Here is a 20,979-nt window from a genome sequence, read left to right as displayed (position 1 = left end):
AATGCCCCCTCCCTCGCTTTGCAATTCCAGTTGCACCTACTGTTCCCTTGTTTACAGGTCTGCTGTTTAGAAAAGAATAGCATCGAAACTAAAAGAGCACCATTGGATGTCTAAATGCAACTGAACATCTTTTTTCTTTTTTTTTAGACATAACATATAGAGAAGCTGGTTGCCTACATGTGCCAAGGCAGTGTTGCTAAAAAAGGATTTCTCAAGACGGGACCTTAATTTCATGGATAACTTTATTAAATCACACACAAGGTGAGCTGTGAGCCAGGACAAAAAGGCAACCAAACATCTGAACTTACACAAATAAAACCCACTATACAGATAGACCTGAAGGCTTCAATAATTCTGTTGTGGCCAGATTGCTGGTACTGCTTTACAGTGAAGATATCTGAATTCCTGACGACGTGAGCAACCCGCAGCGCTTTAAACAACATGAGTGACGCCAAACAGACCTAACAAACCCACGCACATAATTTTATAAACACAGAGAGAGAAAGATAGAGGAACTCAGGAGCTTTCCTTCAGATATGGCCCACACAAGAAAACAAGATGTTATGCTCCATTTTCTTGTGTTATTAGTGGAGCATGGAGGCACTAAACTGCACACACAGACATTCAGTGTAACATGGTGTGTCTGCCATCATAAGCCGCCACAAATGTGAAGATCACGGGCCTCCTCGGTGTACTGAGGGCTTGTTTATGTCTGGCTGCTCATTATTGAGCAGTAACATTGACAGCAGCCAAGTCCAAGAAAATACATACAGTACAGCTGCAAGGGTTACCCACTGTACTTTGAAGATTTGGCTCTCCTGGACATGGACTAAGCAATACTAAGAGCAACATGTCAGAAACATACATTATTTTTGTGGTGCCAAGATGACGAGAAGTGGCCTACATTTGCATAAAGAAAGGAAACTGGGCAAAACAAACTGAGTCTCAGTGGCATCATCCTTTAACCAGCTGGAAAAAAAACCCACGCACTCATCATTACAGTACCAACACGGAAGCCCAACGTCTTTGAAACAACTGAGCCATTTAATGGTCTCTTCTGGGCATCTGCGAAGCCCATTCTGCACCATGCAGAGAGGCAATCATCTAACTGATCAGCCTCGGGAAGCAGTGGGCTGTGACAGTGTGAAATCAGAATTCATGGAGTAAAAAAAAAAAACTGAGGATGAGCATGTAATCATCTGGAGGAGAATATGAGAGGTCTAGTCTATAAAATACCCGTACCCATACTGTGTTAGATCAGAGAAGGCAAAGCGTATGATATGACTAATAGCTTCCATGTGAGGCCAAACTGTACTTATTTGTATAATCTGTATATTATTCAAATCTGTGCCACCTTTCTAGCGAAGTGGGATAACTTCATTGCTGTCAGATGTCTACTAAAAATGTACATCCAACCAGTACTTTAAAACAGTTCTGTCATTTTGGATCAGAAAACCAGTAATGTCACATTTCTGCACCAACTTCTCTACAATGTGGTAACAGGAGTTTATGACCATTCTTCCACAAGCACATTTGTGGGCTCATAGACTGCTATTGGACAACAAATCCTGGCACTCGATCTGTGCTCTAAATCATCCCAAAGGTGTTTTATTGAGATGAGGTCAGGAATCTGTACCGTCATGTTAGAAGAAGAAGGGGCCATCTACAAATTGTCCAAAATCTCTTGGTATGCTGAAGTATTCAGCGTTCCTTTCAATGGAATTAAGGGGCATAGACCAGCTCCTAAAAAACAACCCCACAGCATAATCCCCATTCCACCAAACTTTAGACTTGGCACAATACATTCAGACAAGTACCCTTTTTCTGGCAGTTGGCAAACCCAGACTCGTCCATGAAAATGCCGGATGCTGAAGCGCAATATGTCACTCCAGAGAATGCACCTCCAGTGGCGGCATACTTTACATCACTGCATCCGAAGTCTGCATTGCACTTGGTGATGCATGGCGTGGATGCAACGGCTCGGCCATGGAAACCAATTCCATGAAGCTCTCTTTGAAATGGTCTTGAGCTAATGTGATGGCCACATGAAGTTTGGAAGTCTGTTGCGATTGACTCTGCAGAAAGTTGGCAACTTCTGCGCACTATGTACGTCAGCATCCTCTGCCTCTACTCCGTCAGTTTACATGCTCTACCATTTCATGGCTGTTCTTAATCGCTTCCACTTTCTTAAAATACCACTGACATTTGACAGTGGAGTATGTAGAAGCAAGGAAATTTCACGAATGGACTTGTTACACAGATGGCATCATATCACAGTAGCATGCTGGAATTTATTTTGTACATGTTAACATTTGATTGTAAAGTCTATAATCAGTATAGCTATGAATTGGATTTTCCACTGGTATTAACATTACGCTAGCGGTTTTCATGCAACGTTTTGCACCATACTATATCCTACTTATCAACATATTAGCTATGTTAGTCATAGTTAATTCTAGTTAGTTATATAACTATATACTAAAACATGTGATTGCGCATTCATGCATCCATTTAATCTAAAACATGTTAACGTTATGTGCATTTACCATAAGGAAGAAAGCAAGGTTCACCTTTCATTGAAATAATGTTCATCTATCAGCCGAACTGGGACATAATGTTCAGTGAGGGCAGAATAACAAGCAACTATGCTTCTGAGGATTACCAGCGCTGACAATAATTTGTATTCTTACGGTTTAATTACTACTTCATCATGTTATAGTAAGTAAAGAAGTATCTTAAAGGATTTTTTGACAGACTTCTTCTAAGGATCTGCTGTAATTCCAGCAGCGTGTTGCACATCAGCAGCTTCATACTGATGCAGTCTCATAGCGCTGGAATCTTGACAGGTCTGGACACCTTAATGAAAAAGCTGCAAGTAGCTTCAGGCAAGTCTGCCAAAACAAGTAGAAGACAGCTGGTGAGGTGCTCTGGTCATCTTTCACTGATAGCCAGGCCAAAAAGGCCTGGAATTGGATTTTTAGAGCCCATGGTGCTCTGCAACAATAGGAATTCTCTTATGATGTATATATGTTTACATTTAGTAAATTTAGGCACATGTAAAAGTCGGAAACTCCATTAAATATTCAATATTAAACTTTTTCACATATCGATCATGTTTTTTTATCTCTGGAAAGGACAGTGATTTGATTGCACTTACCAAAACGAAACCCTAGTTTACTGATTAAGAACAATATATTAACAAACGTGTTTTTGTTTTAGCTGACAAAAAAGTTTGAAAACTTTACACTCAATCCTGTGCAAGGTTTTTGTGATTGTATAGGAATGCCTTTTCACATGATGAGCAGCGAGAGGCCGTTTTCGTAGACTTCTTTTAGCATCTTGGGGGTCTGTTTTCAGGGTTAAAGTCATTCACTAGTAGACCATTTTTTGTTCAGTGCAATGGCTGATTTAAAAGTCTTTTGAGAGCCCTTTAAATCCCTCATCAGACTCATAGGCTCCTACAATAGGGCCAGCCTCCTTCAGAATGATGATAATGATGTTCTTATCATGTCCATCTAATTTGATACGCTAATGTGTAGTTTTTACCATTTTAAGAGGAGAAAAAATGTCCTAACTTATTCCTCATCAGAAAGTACATTTTTTCATTGCACTTTTCAGATTTTTACAAATAGGTTAGCATTTAAGTGACACAAAATGTTTGCAAATCAAGTTCATGCTTCCTGAAGTGGAAGCAGTATAATTTAGGCCGCTTTAGGCAAAGAAATTACAAAGTAATAATATTGAAAAGGTCATTTACTCAGACAATTTAAATTGCCACGATATCATAATGTAAACCAGGTGCAGACTTACAGTTTGTACTCTGCCAAGGAATCACTGAAAAACTAGACAAAATATGAACAATAAGTTCTTTAACTTCTATAATGAACAAATACATAAATAAATATTTATGATCCCCAGCAGCAACAACCGATTCAATGTTAGCTGGGCAAAAACAACATCAGAATCAAAAACTCTTGCCAATTGTGCCTCAGACTGACTCATTATGAAGCTTACAAAGAATAAGGAGTGGAGGTGTGATCTGCTTTATGAATGTACCTTATATCCTGGTCCGAGTTGATGAATGGCAAAGATCTGAGCCGGGTTGAGAGCTTCACTGAAAACATAAATGGCTCCAAGCTGACCACAGAAGACTCGGTTCGCATCTGCAGTCTCTGATGAACCCAGAAAACACTTGTCATAGCTCTGAAAAAATAGGAAGAGATAATTTATAATGTTTTTAATAACATTAAGCTGCAGTGTACGTTTTGTCTTAAATCTTAATATGTTGAAAGACCCTTGGCTATTTGCAGTGGATGGAGGAACAACAGCAGAACGTTTGACGGCTGTTGGTTTTTAATCTCTTCTTCTCCACTCTTCTTCACTATCACCTTCTATGAGTTCTTCAGTCCACTCGCCTCTCAGCATCTACATCCCTTTAATACCCCTTATCACAATGAAATCTGTCCGGCTCTGCTGTTTAAAAATGATGACATACGTTTTATCTCCAGCCTTCAAGAGAAAACAAACTCTGATAGGATCAGTGGATATTGAGACCTGTTCTTTCACCTCAAGAGAATTTTTTGATGAGCTGCACAAACCATGTGCACAAACTAAAACATTTGCCTCAAGGCCAGGAAATGTGTGTTCTCCAACTATTTGGTAACTGCAGAAAAGGTTGAGAGCCTATGAGGAAGGAAGCATGAAATGCCACTGTGAGGTCAGGCTACCTGTCTCCTGCTAAATGGGAAAGTTGGAAGTTGGAGTTCGGGCGAGTTGTGCTGGAAAAGAGCCCAAGGGCAACTCTGCTGCAGCTGGCAAATGCAGAGGGCAGACCTCAAATGTTTGCCAAGATCACAACATGAGGGAAAGCTTGAAGAAAAGCCAAACCAATACTCGATTTCAGAGCTTTATCAGAGGCACTTATTTGGAAGTTAAAGATGATTTATGGAAAACTATTTCTTCAGCAGCCATTACAAGAAATCTGGTCTTAAGAAAGTATGTCCAATAATAAGTTATTTCATATTAAATACAATATCTATAGTGTCCTTACATCATTGGTGTTGACATGCCATGCCATGTCACCGTAGGAGACCAGCTGACCGTTGACGTAGCAGCGGATCTCTGAGTTTCTCCAGCGGTTATAGATGTGGACGATGCTGATCATGTACCACTGAAAAAAAACACAGGAACCAAACGGTAAATTTGCTTTGCATGTGTTTTGTGCTGTTTAGTATTGTTTAGTTATATCATGTGATTATCATTTAGGGGGTGTTGCCTTATCTTTTTTGAGCTGGCAAATTTTTTACATTATACTGATTTCCATCAAACCCTTTTGTGTAAAATGAAACTGAAATTGAGCGCTCGCTTACAGTGGTTAAGGTTTAAATATGCAATCTGCAAAAACATGGATGGATGGATGGATGGATTGATCAATGATAGATGATAGATGGATGGATGGATGGATGGATTGATCAATGATAGATGATAGATGGATGGATGGATGGATGGAAGGAAGGAAGGGAGGGAGGGAGGGAGGGAGGGATGGATGGATGGATGGATGGATGGATGGATGGATGGATGGATGGATGGATGGAAGGAAGGAAGGAAGGAAGGAAGGGAGGGAGGGAGGGAAGGAAGGAAGGAAGGACGGAAGGAAGGAAGGAAGGAAGGATGGATGGATGGTTGGATGGATGGATGGATGGATGGATGGATGGATGGATGGATGGATGGATGGAAGGAAGGAAGGAAGGAAGGAAGGAAGGGATGGATGGATGGATGGATGGATGGATGGATGGATGTTTCAGAGAACAGATAGTGAATAAAAGTCTGGAGATATAAATGCTTTCCATAATCTACCTTTTTCTTACATATCTAGACCTAGAAAACACCTTAATAAAATATCGGACTTTTCCAGACTGTGTAAGAACCCCATTATTCACTGCTCTATATTTGCCTCAGGAAGCCTGTGCGCTTATTTCTGTCTTTTCAGCAGTAAGAATACTCTCTGAAACATTCTCATACTGAAGCTCTATGAGTGCGACCTGGTATAAATGATTTCAGTTTGTTAGATTCTTTCAGGAAGATGGTCTAAAATTCTGCCAGGTCCATCTGTAATGAGGGAGAAAATTGTCTATCCAAGCATTCACTCCCCCCAGCACACACTTGAACATGGACATTAACCCATACACCAACCAGACAAACGAGGGTGACATACAAATTGATCAAATGGAACCACTGGGAACTTTGTTAGGCTGTGCCAGGATTTCACTGAGTCAGCAAAGACTGCAGAAGGCCATCTCATCAACCAGAATGTGCGTTTGTTTACGTGCACATGCAAGGTCTTGTGTGGGTGTTTGTGTTTAGGACAGCAGCAAACTGCTGACAGCGCAGCAGAGGGGGCCTTAATTGACAGACCTTATCAAGGCTCATCAACATTCGCAGCAAGTGCACAGAGAGATGTAAGTAGAGAGCAGCAGAACACTCCTGCCACTGTCTCATCGAACAAGTGGAACAGGATACAGCAAGATTTCTTACCTTACGTGGTTGGAAATCGTATTTTACACAGTGCTGGAAGCCTTTTCCTTTGGACTTCAGGGATGTCACAATGAGGCAGTTTCCCACAAAGTGAGCAGAGTAACCGATTCCTTTACTCGTACGAAAACTGTTGAAGAACCAAAGAGATTAATTTCTATAAATTAAAACATTTAAATAACAAATGATTCAAACTTTGAAATGTCTTGTTTCTTTTTTTGTCAAACAAAACTCCAATGAAATTAAAAAGAACAATAAATGCATGAATATTTCTATATTTTATGTATTATATACAGGTCCTTCTCAAAATATTAGCATATTGTGATAAAGTTCATTATTTTCCATAATGTCATGATGAAAATTTAACATTCATATATTTTAGATTCATTGCACACTAACTGAAATATTTCAGGTCTTTTATTGTCTTAATATGGATGATTTTGGCATACAGCTCATGAAAACCCAAAATTCCTATCTCACAAAATTAGCATATCATTAAAAGGGTCTCTAAACGAGCTATGAACCTAATCATCTGAATCAACGAGTTAACTCTAAACACCTGCAAATGATTCCTGAGGCCATTAAAACTCCCAGCCTGGTTCATCACTCAAAACCCCAATCATGGGTAAGACTGCCGACCTGACTGCTGTCCAGAAGGCCACTATTGACACCCTCAAGCAAGAGGGTAAGACACAGAAAGAAATTTCTGAACAAATAGGCTGTTCCCAGAGTGCTGTATCAAGGCACCTCAGTGGGAAGTCTGTGGGAAGGAAAAAGTGTGGCAGAAAACGCTGCACAACGAGAAGAGGTGACCAGACCCTGAGGAAGATTGTGGAGAAGGGCCGATTCCAGACCTTGGGGGAACTGCGGAAGCAGTGGACTGAGTCTGGAGTAGAAACATCCAGAGCCACCGTGCACAGGCGTGTGCAGGAAATGGGCTACAGGTGCCGCATTCCCCAGGTCAAGCCACTTTTGAACCAGAAACAGCGGCAGAAGCGCCTGACCTGGGCTACAGAGAAGCAGCACTGGACTGTTGCTCAGTGGTCCAAAGTACTTTTTTCAGATGAAAGCAAATTCTGCATGTCATTCGGAAATCAAGGTGCCAGAGTCTGGAGGAAGACTGGGGAGAAGGAAATGCCAAAATGCCAGAAGTCCAGTGTCAAGTACCCACAGTCAGTGATGGTCTGGGGTGCCGTGTCAGCTGCTGGTGTTGGTCCACTGTGTTTTATCAAGGGCAGGGTCAATGCAGCTAGCTATCAGGAGATTTTGGAGCACTTCATGCTTCCATCTGCTGAAAAGCTTTATGGAGATGAAGATTTCATTTTTCAGCACGACCTGGCACCTGCTCACAGTGCCAAAACCACTGGTAAATGGTTTACTGACCATGGTATCACTGTGCTCAATTGGCCTGCCAACTCTCCTGACCTGAACCCCATAGAGAATCTGTGGGATATTGTGAAGAGAACGTTGAGAGACTCAAGACCCAACACTCTGGATGAGCTAAAGGCCGCTATCGAAGCATCCTGGGCCTCCATAAGACCTCAGCGGTGCCACAGGCTGATTGCCTCCATGCCACGCCGCATTGAAGCAGTCATTTCTGCAAAAGGATTCCCGACCAAGTATTGAGTGCATAACTGTACATGATTATTTGAAGGTTGACGTTTTTTGTATTAAAAACACTTTTCTTTTATTGGTCGGATGAAATATGCTAATTTTGTGAGATAGGAATTTTAGGTTTTCATGAGCTGTATGCCAAAATCATCCGTATTAAGACAATAAAAGACCTGAAATATTTCAGTTAGTGTGCAATGAATCTAAAATATATCAATGTTAAATTTTCATCATGACATTATGGAAAATAATGAACTTTATCACAATATGCTAATATTTTGAGAAGGACCTGTATAATGCTATGAAAAAGTATTTGCCTCCTCACAGATTTCCTGTTTTTGCTTTTTTGTTACACTTAAATTATCATCAGATGATCAAACTAATTAATATTTAACCAATCAACGTATTACTAACCTGAGAAAATAAAATAAAAATACATTAATGAATCAACTGCATTGTTTGGTTTAACTTCACTAGCTACACCCAAAGAATAAAACGTGTTGGGCAACATGAATTAGGCTAAAAGACCTAAAGAAGCAACACATGCCTCGATCTAAAGAAATTCAAAAACAGATAAGAAACAAAATCATTTATAGCTATGAGTCTTAGAAGGGTTCAGAGTCTACAGGACTCCAGCAAACCACATTGAGAGCCGTTATCCACAACTGGACAAAAAGGTGGAACTGTGGTGAACCTTCCCTGAAATGCCTGGCCTACCAAAGTTACACCAAGAGCACATCTAGCGGGTCACAAAAGTAATGCTAGAAAACCCTCCAGCGTTGCTGAATGAAAACACATTCAGCAAACAAGAGTAGTCCAAAACTCCTCCACAGTGATGTAGAACACTCATTCCTAGTTATTGCTAATTTCACAAAATTATTTCCAAGAGGGAGGTGTTCACAGAAACAACACCAAAACACAATAGCACCAATGAAAAGATGACAACCAAAAGCACTCAAAGCAACAACAGATGTCAACTGAACTTCCAAGTCTCTTTAAAAGCTCCAAAGGTGATTCAATTGGAGAGTCTCAGACACTGTAGTTAGTGTCTGAGAGTCTTTATTGCCCAGATCAGAACGTACATATGGAATGTTAAGGGTTAAAAGGTCATGAGAACACAGATTGTAAAGACACAGTAATAGGATAAAAGTTGACAAGTATGATGGTCATAGTCCAAGTATTGACTTATATATTAAATTGTTCTACTGGATGTCTGCTTGTGGATAAAGATGTCCAGTTGATCTAAGAATACAGAGTGCAGTGATGTGTGAGAGGTTATGAATGACAGTGTCTAACCATTCATGGCAGCTGGGTGAATATTCTCTTCATAATCAGGGACAGGTTAAAAAGTGGCAGCAAGAAGATGCTTTCTGGCATTTACAAAAAAACAAGATCTGTCTCCCAAAATGGAAACAAGGACTTTCAGTTTCTTTAAAAGTTGGTTCATATGAGAATTAGGAGAAATATGCTTTAAGGCAAAACAACCAGTTTTTAGACTTAGATGGTGATTGCTTTTTCACAGAGAGAATAGTTGCTTTAAGTAGCTTTACTAAAAAAGGTAATTATTTAAAAAATTTGAATATATTTATCCTGTATTAAAATTTATTTGATGGTATAAAACATTTAAGTGTGACAAAAAAAACTAAACAGAAGAAATGTGTAAGTGGGGAAACATTTTTCGCAGCACTGTATTTGTACAAATTAAATTGAAATATACTTAGGTAATATATATAAAATAAAATATAAAAAAAAAAATCCTCTTTCCAGTTTGTAAGCAGAACACCCACATATCTTGTTATTTAAGCCAGTGAAAGAAAACTTTTTTTTTCACAGGAGCACTATAGGCCGCAAATTACACATTTTTAGGGAACATTACTAATTCCTTTTCCCTTCATTTGTGCCCCATAATGTTTATCTTCCCACTCTCGTTACATCCATGTACAGCTCAGTTTCACAGCTATAACACATTTCTCTCCTAAAATAGGCCCAGGAGGATCACACGCGCAGCAAAGCCGGAGAGCATATAAATCCCTCTCGAGCGAATCCCTGGTATGTATTAGGAGCGCGTTATCATGGCCGTCATGCAGCTGGATGGGCCGCTGTCAAACATGCTGCTTGAGAAGAAGCTGCATCTGGGGGAGGATGATAAGACCCAGGCCAGAACAGAGGAGGCGGCCCTCCCTCTCTTGCACCGCACTTACCATGACAATCTGACAAACGGTTACTAAGGAAACAGGATTACATCCTAACACTTTACATGATTAGAGCTCATCTCTGCGATGGTATCCTTCCTTCAGGAGATTACCTCCTGGTTGGTTTTTTTTTTTTGCCGGTTGGAATGACTCTTGACTCTTTGGGGGGGGGGGGGGGGGGGGGGGGGGGGGGATGTAAGGTGAATGAGGACGCTGCTAGTTAGCATCACAGACAGAAGAGGTGGATGGAAGAAGTCCATGAAAGGAGTTCAATTAAATAAAAGGTCAAAACTAATGAAGCTTTACACTGGCTAACAGCTTGCTCTTCCAACACCAACAGTGAGACAAGCAGAGTCCATAGCTGCACAGCAAACAGAGGGAATCAACAAACCGTGCACTCATTATGGAGTGTCTTGACATTTAAAGTTTTGTCCCAAATCAATAATCTATTTATCTATTACCTTACTGTCTATGTCGCTCAGTCATCTCACTCCGGTGTTCACAATTTAGACATCTTCAGCCAACGCACCCTCGTGAGTTTCAAACTGGTTGTGCTTTATATACGCAATCTCTTGTTCATATTTGGCCTGTTGGATTGCATGCTTTTATTATGAAAACACCTCAAGTCTACCACACTCTGTGAAGAAATAAAGCTGTCTTTCAGCTTACATGGAGAGTTTAAGCACCAAAACTAAAGTTGAATTTATTCCTCTGGAAAGAGCTTGCCAGAAATGTTAAATCAATCTTGTGTTTAATATTTAAGCAGGAGAAATCCTTATTTCCAAAGCTGCTAAAATGACCACGTCATCACTTTAGGGATTTTCCGGGGTTTCCTGCGCTTGCATAGCTTGGGGCCAACTGCAAACACACGAAATGTTTAAAACATACATTTATAAATACATGTAGCCTCAGTTGATGAACATACTGGATTCACATCATTTTTTACCAACTACCACATAGCTTTATATTATACATGAATGTTATTATCCTCATAGTCATCTGAAAAATTAGTTTCACCTTTTCTACTTTATTACTACTTACAGTCTTACTGTATATTTACATACTATTATATTTAATTTGTGCACCAATGAGAAAGTTAGTCACCAATATTGTTGTACATCTTGTATACAATTACAATAAAAGCTATTTTATTCTATTATATTTCAAAACTTTACTTTTAGTTGGTTACACTGGATTTTGGAATTGCTGCTACATTATCCAGCGTTGCAGCAGCAACTAGACATTCTCATGTAGATATGCCACGTAAACAGCAAACAGCATCTTTAATGCTTTTTAGGAAAGACCAAAAGCAAACCATGTATCCCACTACATAAAAGCACTTAAAAATATTTCAAATATATTATTATTTTTGATGATATATTGTCAGTATACAAAAGAAAATCCCTAAATGGTCTATACAGTGCCTTGCAAATATTTTCATACTCCTTGAACTTTATCTCATTTGGTCACATTGCAACCAGAGAAACTTCAGTATATGTTACTGGGATTTTATGTTAAACCTTCTGATTTAGGCACAATTTTGTTTTGGTCTGTCACAGAGAATCTGAAGAAAAGAGGTCCAAAGAGTTAAAAAGTTGCTACAAGATAAAACACTATAAAATTCTTGTTTAATTTGATGGACCCATTGCTTATCCGAAGGTAGCCTAGGCAACTTTTTATTAGCCCAAGAAAAACCAAGTTAACACCAAAACGTTTAAGAAAACATGGTTTCTTAATCGTAATTTTGTTCAACGCATGACACATTTTTGAATATTTCCACTTTTAATTTTTGGTAAGTGCCTTAAGACAACATTTGTTATGAATTGGTGAGACATAAATAAAGAGAATTGAATTGAAAAACGTTTCAATTGTTTTACATGGTTCCTAATTGTCTGAATTTTACCATCTTCCCCGAATCTTCCCCCAAATCCCCTGCAGAAAAGAAGCAAACTGCATACACAAAGAGTGTTGCATAACAATAATTATCCTTGGCACAGTGACTATTTAACTATTTTATTTTTTAAATAAACGAGACAGAAATGAAAATTCTTAGACTTCAGTAATTTCTGTCCTTGAACAAATTTATTAATGGAGCCGTAGAAACCTGCGAGAGCTGGGTGAAGTATTATTTACAAAAGCATTACCAATGTATAGACAGATCATTTAGACATGAGGAAATTTTAGGAAGTTGTAAAACCTTGTAAATATCTGTAAACAGATGGCAAGGTATTGTTTTGTGTTGAATGCTTGATTTCTTCACAACAGTCCATTTCAGGCTGTATTTCTTTGCTATATGACTAATGAGGTCAAGCAGGTTGAAAGTTCAAACAGGCTTCTTCAGTCATGTACTGTTAGAAGACATCCGTGGTCAAGAGAGACAAGAACACCGTGAAACAAATGTATTGTTTCTAATGGGAATTTAGAAGCGATACTTAATAATCCCTTCAACTAAAAATAATCACAGCAGCAGAAATTTTGTTTTTAGTCCAGCTGAGGCCAGTGTATCTTTTTAAGTATTACTCTCATTTTTTTTATAGAAAAAAGATAAGCTCCAGTCAGTCTGCGCATAAATCGTTCCTTCATCGCCAATGATGAATAAGGCGAAAATCTGTCAACTACTTTTTGGTGATGTGAAGAAATCAGACACTTTCTACTTTGTGCAGCATCTGTCTTCCCCCTCAGCTAAAATTTATTTCAGTCTGGACACAATACAAGCCAGTCCAGCTTCTTCACTCAGCCTTGGGCTTTTTCATTACTTAATGCTTGAATCAATAACAATAGTTAAGGTTGGTTTGTGCAAAAAGAGTAATCACTTAAAGCAACTATGAATTAAGGACTCTTTTCTTATAAACATAAAAAGAAAAAAAAAACATAAAAAGTCTAAGAAATATATTATATAAAAGGGATGATTACACAAAAATTCAAATAAGCAGATTGATATTCTTCGGTCTTTCACTGTGATCAAGCTCGCCTGAGAATATGTTTGGAAAAACAATGATGTAATGCTGTAAGCTTAAAGAAGAGGCAAAAGCAAGATTTTTTGTTTTAAAAATAAAAATAAAAAGTTTTTGAGAGAATTTGTTCTACTAAGTCAACAAAACTCTTTTTTTACTTCTAGTCCAAGTACAGGGTGGTAAACTCACCAGTAAAGGTATGGTTTATCTTTGTCCACGTTGATGTTGTTGAGTGGATCTTGTCTGAACCAGGTGTTGATGGTAAATCCATTTTGGTACGGCCATTTTGCAATTGGTGGCAGCGCTATAGCCTGATGGAGGATACATGCAACAGAGCAGTTTACATCAATGCATAAAACATCCAATATGCCCATAAGTGGATCTCAAAAGTGTACAGATGGCTGTTAAAAGGCCAGGTTTATGAGATGTAAAACAATTATACCATAATAAATAAATATAGATGTCACCTTTAAAATGACATATATCCTGTGCAAATCAACTGAAAGACAAATTTGTAAGAGAAGAAAAGGTAAAAAAAATGAAAAAGGGGCCACAATCTGGTTGCATATGTTAGTACACCTTCAAAGGTGAATCTCATTGCATTACTTCGCTAAATCAATAGACAGGTTGAAAATTATTTAAATGCACACAGGTATCAGTCAGGAAAGGGGTAAAAAGATCTCCACAGCATCATACTATATATGCTATTCTTTAAAAACACCATTACATTTATTTTTGTAGACATTTACTCACCTTTTACTTTATAGTAATTATGGTGTCTAATCTACAGTGCCTATTTGACAAAATGTTGCTCTAGGGGGACTGTACAGCGAAGAATGCCAACAGTGATGTCACTTGACTTTTCTCTATGACTGGTAATAAGAAATTTAGAAATTGTTCAGAATAGCTGCCAAGAGGCCTAAAGCAATACTAAGGGAGCTGCCAAAATTATATTTGGGCCTAAACAAAACAACATTGTACATATCAAAAGGAACACAAGTCCCACAGTCCAACATGATGGTGGCTGCATCATGCTGCAGAGTTCATTTTCTGCATGAGGAACTGAGGTTTTCATGGAGACAGTTTTGACCACAAAGCTGAAGAGGGATTTCATTCTTCATCATTGCAATGAGTTCAAGCATACATCCAAGTTAACTAAAGAATGGCTTCATGAGTGAAAAAAAAAAAAAAACATTTCGGAATGTTCCACTTTTTCCCAAACAGATTTCCATGTTTTCCAGTTGAACTGTTGACATGTAAAACACATCAAACATGGTTTGATGTGTTTTGAAATGTATAATCATAGTTTCATTTTCTTATGTGACAAAAACCCAGCATTTTAACAGGGATGTGTGCACTTTTAAGATTCACCATATGATCAGCATTAATATTCAACATTTATGTTCTTTTTCTGATGGAATGAAGCATCTACAACGATGTCTGGACTGATGGTACACATAAACTGGAAGAAACCATTTTTAGCAATTTAGAAGCAGGGAGAATACGTTTGCAGAAGAAGAGGTACATGTGTGTGTCTCACCGCTGCACTGCGTCCAGGGAAGTTGAAGAAGGTGTCGGGACCATGCCTCTGAGGCATCTGGTTCAACACCGACAGCAGCTTGATAGCGTGTCTTGGCTAGGATAGGAGACGACAAAGTAAATTCGTTCATTATTACATGGCAAATGCAGTCCACCAGATGGACAGTACAGAAAGACAGTTCAAAAAATCATTAAAAAAAGAAAAGTGACTGTGTGGCTTCACATCTCTACCACAAAACCACCCTGGATCAATAAGTCTTCAATCACCTCCTCCCTCCCTGATAACAACCCCTCAATACCACGGTGCCCCTTAATCGATCTGTGCCTAGAGAGGGCTGCTGAGAGAGGAGGAATTGAAATGGACAGGGAAATGGGGGAAAGTGGATGGGTGACAATAGTTATTGGACAGCGCAGGTACTGTAAAATGGCTGAGGGTATGGACCACTGATCAGTGACCAGAGGAGGCTGATAGTAGTTGTGCATGTGCTTCATCAAAGGGTGATGAGGAAGGGCAAAGGCATTACATGTAAATCTCCATCATTTAGAATATCATTGAAGATCAATACAAAACATAAGACCAATACAATGAATATTATGTCCATGTACTGTACAATGTATGCACTCAATACTAACTCAATAATACCTTTTTTTTTTTTTTTTTTTTTAAAATTTTCTGGCAGAAGTGGATCTTAATTGAATAGAAATTAACCAGGGAAGAAGGTGTAGAGAGAAGGGAAAGACATACAGCAAATGGCTCTCCTGCTGTGTTGTGTATCCCATCAATTCTAAATATAATGCAAAATATAGTCTAACCCTTTTTCTCTTGGGCCCATGTAAAACACCTCTAATGCTGTCTCTAGTTTAGGAGTGACTTAGCACAAGGAATGTGACCTTTGTAACCAATTGCTGGATACATCTGTGTGTGTTGGTTCCTATAACATTAGCTCCAGTTGCAGCCCATGCCTTGCGAATCTCCCCCAACCACTTGAGTGGGCTTTGATTCACAATCCTCTCAAGGTTGCAGTCGGCCCTGTTGCTTGTGCACCATTTCCTACTGCACTTTTTCAACCTACTCAATTCACCATTAATGTGCTTGGGTAACTAAGAGCTTCTTTAACAATGGCCTTTTGTGGCACATCCTGTTTAAGGAGGGTTTGAATCTGCAGGACAACTGTCATGTCAGAACATTAAATACAATTTTTGTGTCAAATTCTATTTTTAACTGGTCCAATTTAAAAGTAAACTTTTTAAAGAAAATTAGCTGTAGGCCAAATTTATCAAAATCAACAGAACGAAAACACCACTCTGTATGTAATAAATCTATACGAATTTCTCTTTTTGATTAGAATCTGTGAAAAAAATTATTGATGTGCACCTGAAGTTAGTGACACATTCACAGTTCTACTAACTTTACAGAGAAAAAGATGTTGAAAGAAAGGATTTTAGGTCTGCATTAAATTAAACAGGACATTCCAATGTTTTTCACCATATCTGACCCAATAAGGACAAGAATTAATTTTGTACCTTGCCCTGCAGGTATTTTGGAGCTTACAAATTCCTGGAAACGATCTACAGCGTTCGGAATTGAGCCCGATTCGGAGTGTACCAATCAAAGTTGACAAGAGTTTTTTTGGAAAGGAAGGTGGGGGGCATTCTGGATTGCTTCTGCTTTTACAAGAAATCTGTAAATATACATAAACCCAAGCCCTGCGCTGGCTGTTTTCACATGGACTTTCACCTCATAAAATCCTCTGTGTACAGCTCAGTTTTAAAACATTCCTTCTGAAACAGTAAACCGAGTGACTGCAAGCTGAGCTAATCAGTATACTACAGGAAGCAGTTTGTATTACAGCAACAGGAAGCCAAGCTGATCTTAAACTCATCACTTTTAGTTTCCAGCTTCAGGTGCAATCTCATTAAACGGTGTTTTTACAGAAGCTCTAAAAGAAGGCAATCATAAAGTATCAAGCTGCATTTTCAGCTTGAAAGCATAAAGATGCAAGGTGCAAAAAGTATAATACATGCAGAATTTAAATTATTTGCAAAGCATGCAAAATACTAGAGTGAAGGAAACTCAGCCGTTTTGTCTTCAAAGTTATGGTTTGCTTTGCTGACTGTAAAAAATATGTGCTGGTTAAACAACCTGTCAGTAGGAAAGAAAAAAAGTTTGTCCTTGAGCAAAACCATTTAGTCCAGTGGAGCTGCTCTGTGTTTAGAAACAGAAAATAGTAGTTACATGTAAACGAGGCTGAGTATATTGAACAGCATTGACTGTTTAACCTTCACACCTGATCAGGCTGTCACTGCTTTTATCATCAAGCTTCTAATGTTGTAACAGCAGTAGCACAGTCACTCCTCTGTTCCATTAATAAAGTCAATTACAAGAGAGCAAAAACAGCACCACTGCAAAAATAAAACATAAAAATCTAAACATAAACACAAATTACCCTTGTCTCTAAATCCAATTACAAATCAATACAAACATTTGCATGCCACATGCACACACAGACACATCCTCTTTTATTCAAGTCTATTAGCACAATAATCCCATTAGGTGACACCCAGACTAATGACACCACAAACTCCTGCTGTATAATTAATCTCATTTGGAATAAATTTAGCTTCGACCACTATTGTGGTAGGATACAAGGATATAAGAATCAGAGGAAAATCTAATTTCAAGCCAAAAAAAGATAAAAACAAAATACTTAAAACAAAAAGGAGGTCAATTGAAAAGTATATTTATACGTGTATACATGTACTTTTATATATATATATAATATATATAAGCTTATGTGTTGACAAAGACAAATCAGTCATTGAATAAAGTCATTAGATTTGGCTAGTTTTAAGTTAATTAAATAAAGCGCGCTCCCATGTTTATTCTAAAGAAAATTTAGAACATATACCAACACTAAATGTATTATAAACTTAAAGCTTTCATTATAAACAGTGTCTTTTACAAGACTGTGACGGAGTGTCTGAAAAGTCTTAATTTCCTTGGCCTATCGCCACCACAAGTTGCCTGCGTCTTTTATGTGCAATGGTTTTGTTTCATTTGAATCTCAAATAAAGAATGGATTGGACTTTAACATTTCTGAGCATTTCTTTTAAGAAATAAAAGACTCCTTTTCAAGTCTCCAGATTCAGAGCTGTCTCTGCTGTGAACAGCAAATTCTCACCAGCAATTAGTGCATGTAACCACAAAAAAAGCTAAGAAAACTGATCAATTTTATGTTGAATTATTGCACTTTAGTGTGACCTTATATTTATTCAAAAAAATGTTATCACTGTACTTTGTTGCCTTGTTGTTGTGCATAATGATCTTGAATTAAAGATGTTTGAATATATATATATATATACACAGGTTTTGCTCTCCACCAACTTACCCAGATGCCATTCTCTCCTCTCAGCATACTGAAGAGCAGCTTCAGCTCCTTGACTGTGATGCTGTAACTGGCCAGGACTCCTAGCATATCCACCAGGAGGTCTGAGTAAACACACACACATGAGAAGAGGGTACAGAGAACAGAGGGTAAGATGTGTGTTCTCATAAGCGTGTCTTTGAGTCAGCATCTGGAAGGTCCTTCACAGACTTTTCTCTGATTATCTGTGATGAGGTCATAACACTGAGCCTGTTTGCATACAGTGACAGTTTGGTTATGTATCATTCAGTGAGAGTCAACATACTAACAGCTACACCACTCTATACCAAACAGATGCATCATGGCTTGACAGCTCCATGTCAAATCAGCTCTTGGACGTTTCTCACTGCCTTTCCATCCCTTCCCGTTTTCATTTTATACCCATGTACTATAATTTATCAGATTATTTATCTTGGTAGTTAAGTATTTTTTTTCTAAAATATTGGGACAATATTATCATAATGAAATGCTCAAATCTCATATGTAATTTAATATTGACCATATTGTTTTGTAAAGATTTGATTGACACCTTATTTCTCGGATTGCAGTTCAGATTTCCATTTGACCCGAATGACTCTTTTGAAATAATAATAAATTAAAGGCCTTTATCTCACCAAGAAAATGTGAGCCAGCTGCTTCTTGTAGGTATTTCTTACATTTGACTAAAATAAGGTTACAGAAAATAGCTTTAAAGTTGTCAGTTGTCAAAGTATGTCCATGACAAATCATATTCAAGACTGGTATGAAACAGTCCTGGATTGATAAGAGTATGAACTTGACCAGCATCCCTATTTGACTTAAGCTGGGATGCAATAAAACATATGGTGGATTTTTTCTTAGTTTCAATATAAAATGCCACTTTTATATTACAATGGATGTACTTCTTGAAGTAAATAGGGACATTAATTAACCTAAATCTTGTATTTTAAATTGCAGTGACTCTTAACGGCAAATACACATACATAATACATGACTCCATGAACTCATGCTCTTCCTAATGGCATGCAACTGCTTTGATGATTTTGCTGTTGTAGGTATGTTAGCATGCTTTAGCATATCCGCTATGAATTATGGTATTTTCAAATGCTTCGCTGACCTTCATTTCACACAAACAACATGAGCAGTGTAGCTATGGCAGAGACAGAGCATTCAGCCTCTGTAGAGTGAAACAATCTGCTTAGAGGGGCTCCTCTTTCTTCTTGCACTTGGCGAATATGAAGACTCTCCCCACCATTATTCATTAACCAAAGCCCAGCGACAGGGAATAAAGGAGAAACGCTAGCTCACTGAGGTGCTTGATATGGGAACAAACTGCAATACAAAATGTCCCAGATTTACCCCCCCCTGAGCTCTAGTTTTGGAACAATAAATCCATATAGGTCATTTTAAATAGTTTCAGGAAAAATCAGAATCCAAGTTAGGACAGAGAGCTGGTAAGAACTGACATTCGATGCAGCTATGTATACTCAGCTCTGCTGTGAGTACTAACAAGTCAGGGAAGTTATGAAAGCCATTATCCAGCAACGCTGGATAGGACAGAGAGGATGGACGGTAAATGAGGGGATGAGCATGCTGAGATGTTATTAAAGGGAAGCCAAGGTCGATGTGATAATGCAAAGAAATGACCAAGTGGGTAAATTCTGTCTACATACTGGTTAACATACTTTAGATGTGAAAAATGGGTAAGTTTTATAGGTATAAAACAAAGTACACTAGAAGTTTTACTATAAAAAATATAATCAAAGATTTATCCCATAAACAAATAAGGTCAACTCGACATGGTAGGAAAGGTTCATAAAATCCTATATACTATTTATTGAAAATGTGTTATGGGTTTTTATTGGTCAAACAAATACAGTAAAAATCTATTTCGGATGGCAGGTGTTTTTTGTGTGTTTCTGAAAGTTGCTCGTGGAAAAATCCCTTTTCCCTGCGTGAAATTGCTACTCCAGCAGTAGAAGACCATAACGACATCACTGCAGCGGCTAAACTCTATAAACCAATAATATAAAGAAGTATGAGAATAGGTTTCAATCCCCCTCAAACAATTTGTATCAGACACTTCTGTGCATGTATTGAGCTATCTTGGTTTCATAAAACTAAAAAAATACTTCATAATGAGTGTTTTGCCAACTTATTAGGAATACATACGTTGATATTTCTCATTTACAACATTTATAGCCTTTAAATTTTGCAGGTAATTCTTTTATAGTTTTAATAACATTATTTAAGCTGCAATTATAAATCTGTTAGATGTTTTTGTTCAGTAGTAAGAGTAACTGATGTTTTCAGGCTTTATATAAAAACATTAAATGCTGTTTCACATTTTCATTGTAATGTTTTTTTGTAAATATTGTGAAACCATGTTTTGTTTTGTTTTTTGCTTAGGGTTATCATATTGTGTGAATCTCAACATTCTCAAACTATTTGAAATTTTTACACACAAACGCTTTCGAGAAATCAACTGCAGATATTTTACAGCGATAAAGCCTATTAATACATATGATTAAAACACTGAAAAAGCATAAATTAAAAACAAAAAGAAGAAAAACAAAAGAGACATTTATTTTATATTGTCACCTGTTTTTCTTAACCTGCTCTCCCACCTGTGTAACACTCTTCAATTAAATATATGCATAAATCAAACAAACAACATGAACAAATTCTAGAGTTTAACACATTGTTCTTAACTATTTAGATGTTGGTTGGTCCCAGATCATCGTAGCA

General features: G+C 37.9%; 1 protein-coding gene across 1 annotated transcript in view; it reads right to left on the bottom strand.

Annotated features, from left to right (window-relative positions):
* The window catches only part of nbeaa (neurobeachin a), a 147,512-nt gene that overhangs the window by 78,191 nt on the left and 48,342 nt on the right, over window positions 1-20,979 (bottom strand). The window contains exons 3-8 of the mRNA XM_047378858.1: window positions 18,217-18,317; window positions 14,829-14,924; window positions 13,478-13,599; window positions 6,535-6,661; window positions 5,051-5,170; window positions 4,057-4,203 (exon numbers count right to left, since the gene is read on the bottom strand). Of these exons, the coding sequence (XP_047234814.1) occupies window positions 4,057-4,203; window positions 5,051-5,170; window positions 6,535-6,661; window positions 13,478-13,599; window positions 14,829-14,924; window positions 18,217-18,317 (713 nt within the window). The remainder of the gene's footprint in view (window positions 1-4,056; window positions 4,204-5,050; window positions 5,171-6,534; window positions 6,662-13,477; window positions 13,600-14,828; window positions 14,925-18,216; window positions 18,318-20,979) is intronic.

This window comes from Girardinichthys multiradiatus, chromosome 11, assembly GCF_021462225.1.
Source record: "Girardinichthys multiradiatus isolate DD_20200921_A chromosome 11, DD_fGirMul_XY1, whole genome shotgun sequence".
NCBI lineage: Eukaryota > Metazoa > Chordata > Actinopteri > Cyprinodontiformes > Goodeidae > Girardinichthys > Girardinichthys multiradiatus.
This window is presented reverse-complemented; position numbering and strand designations above follow the sequence as displayed.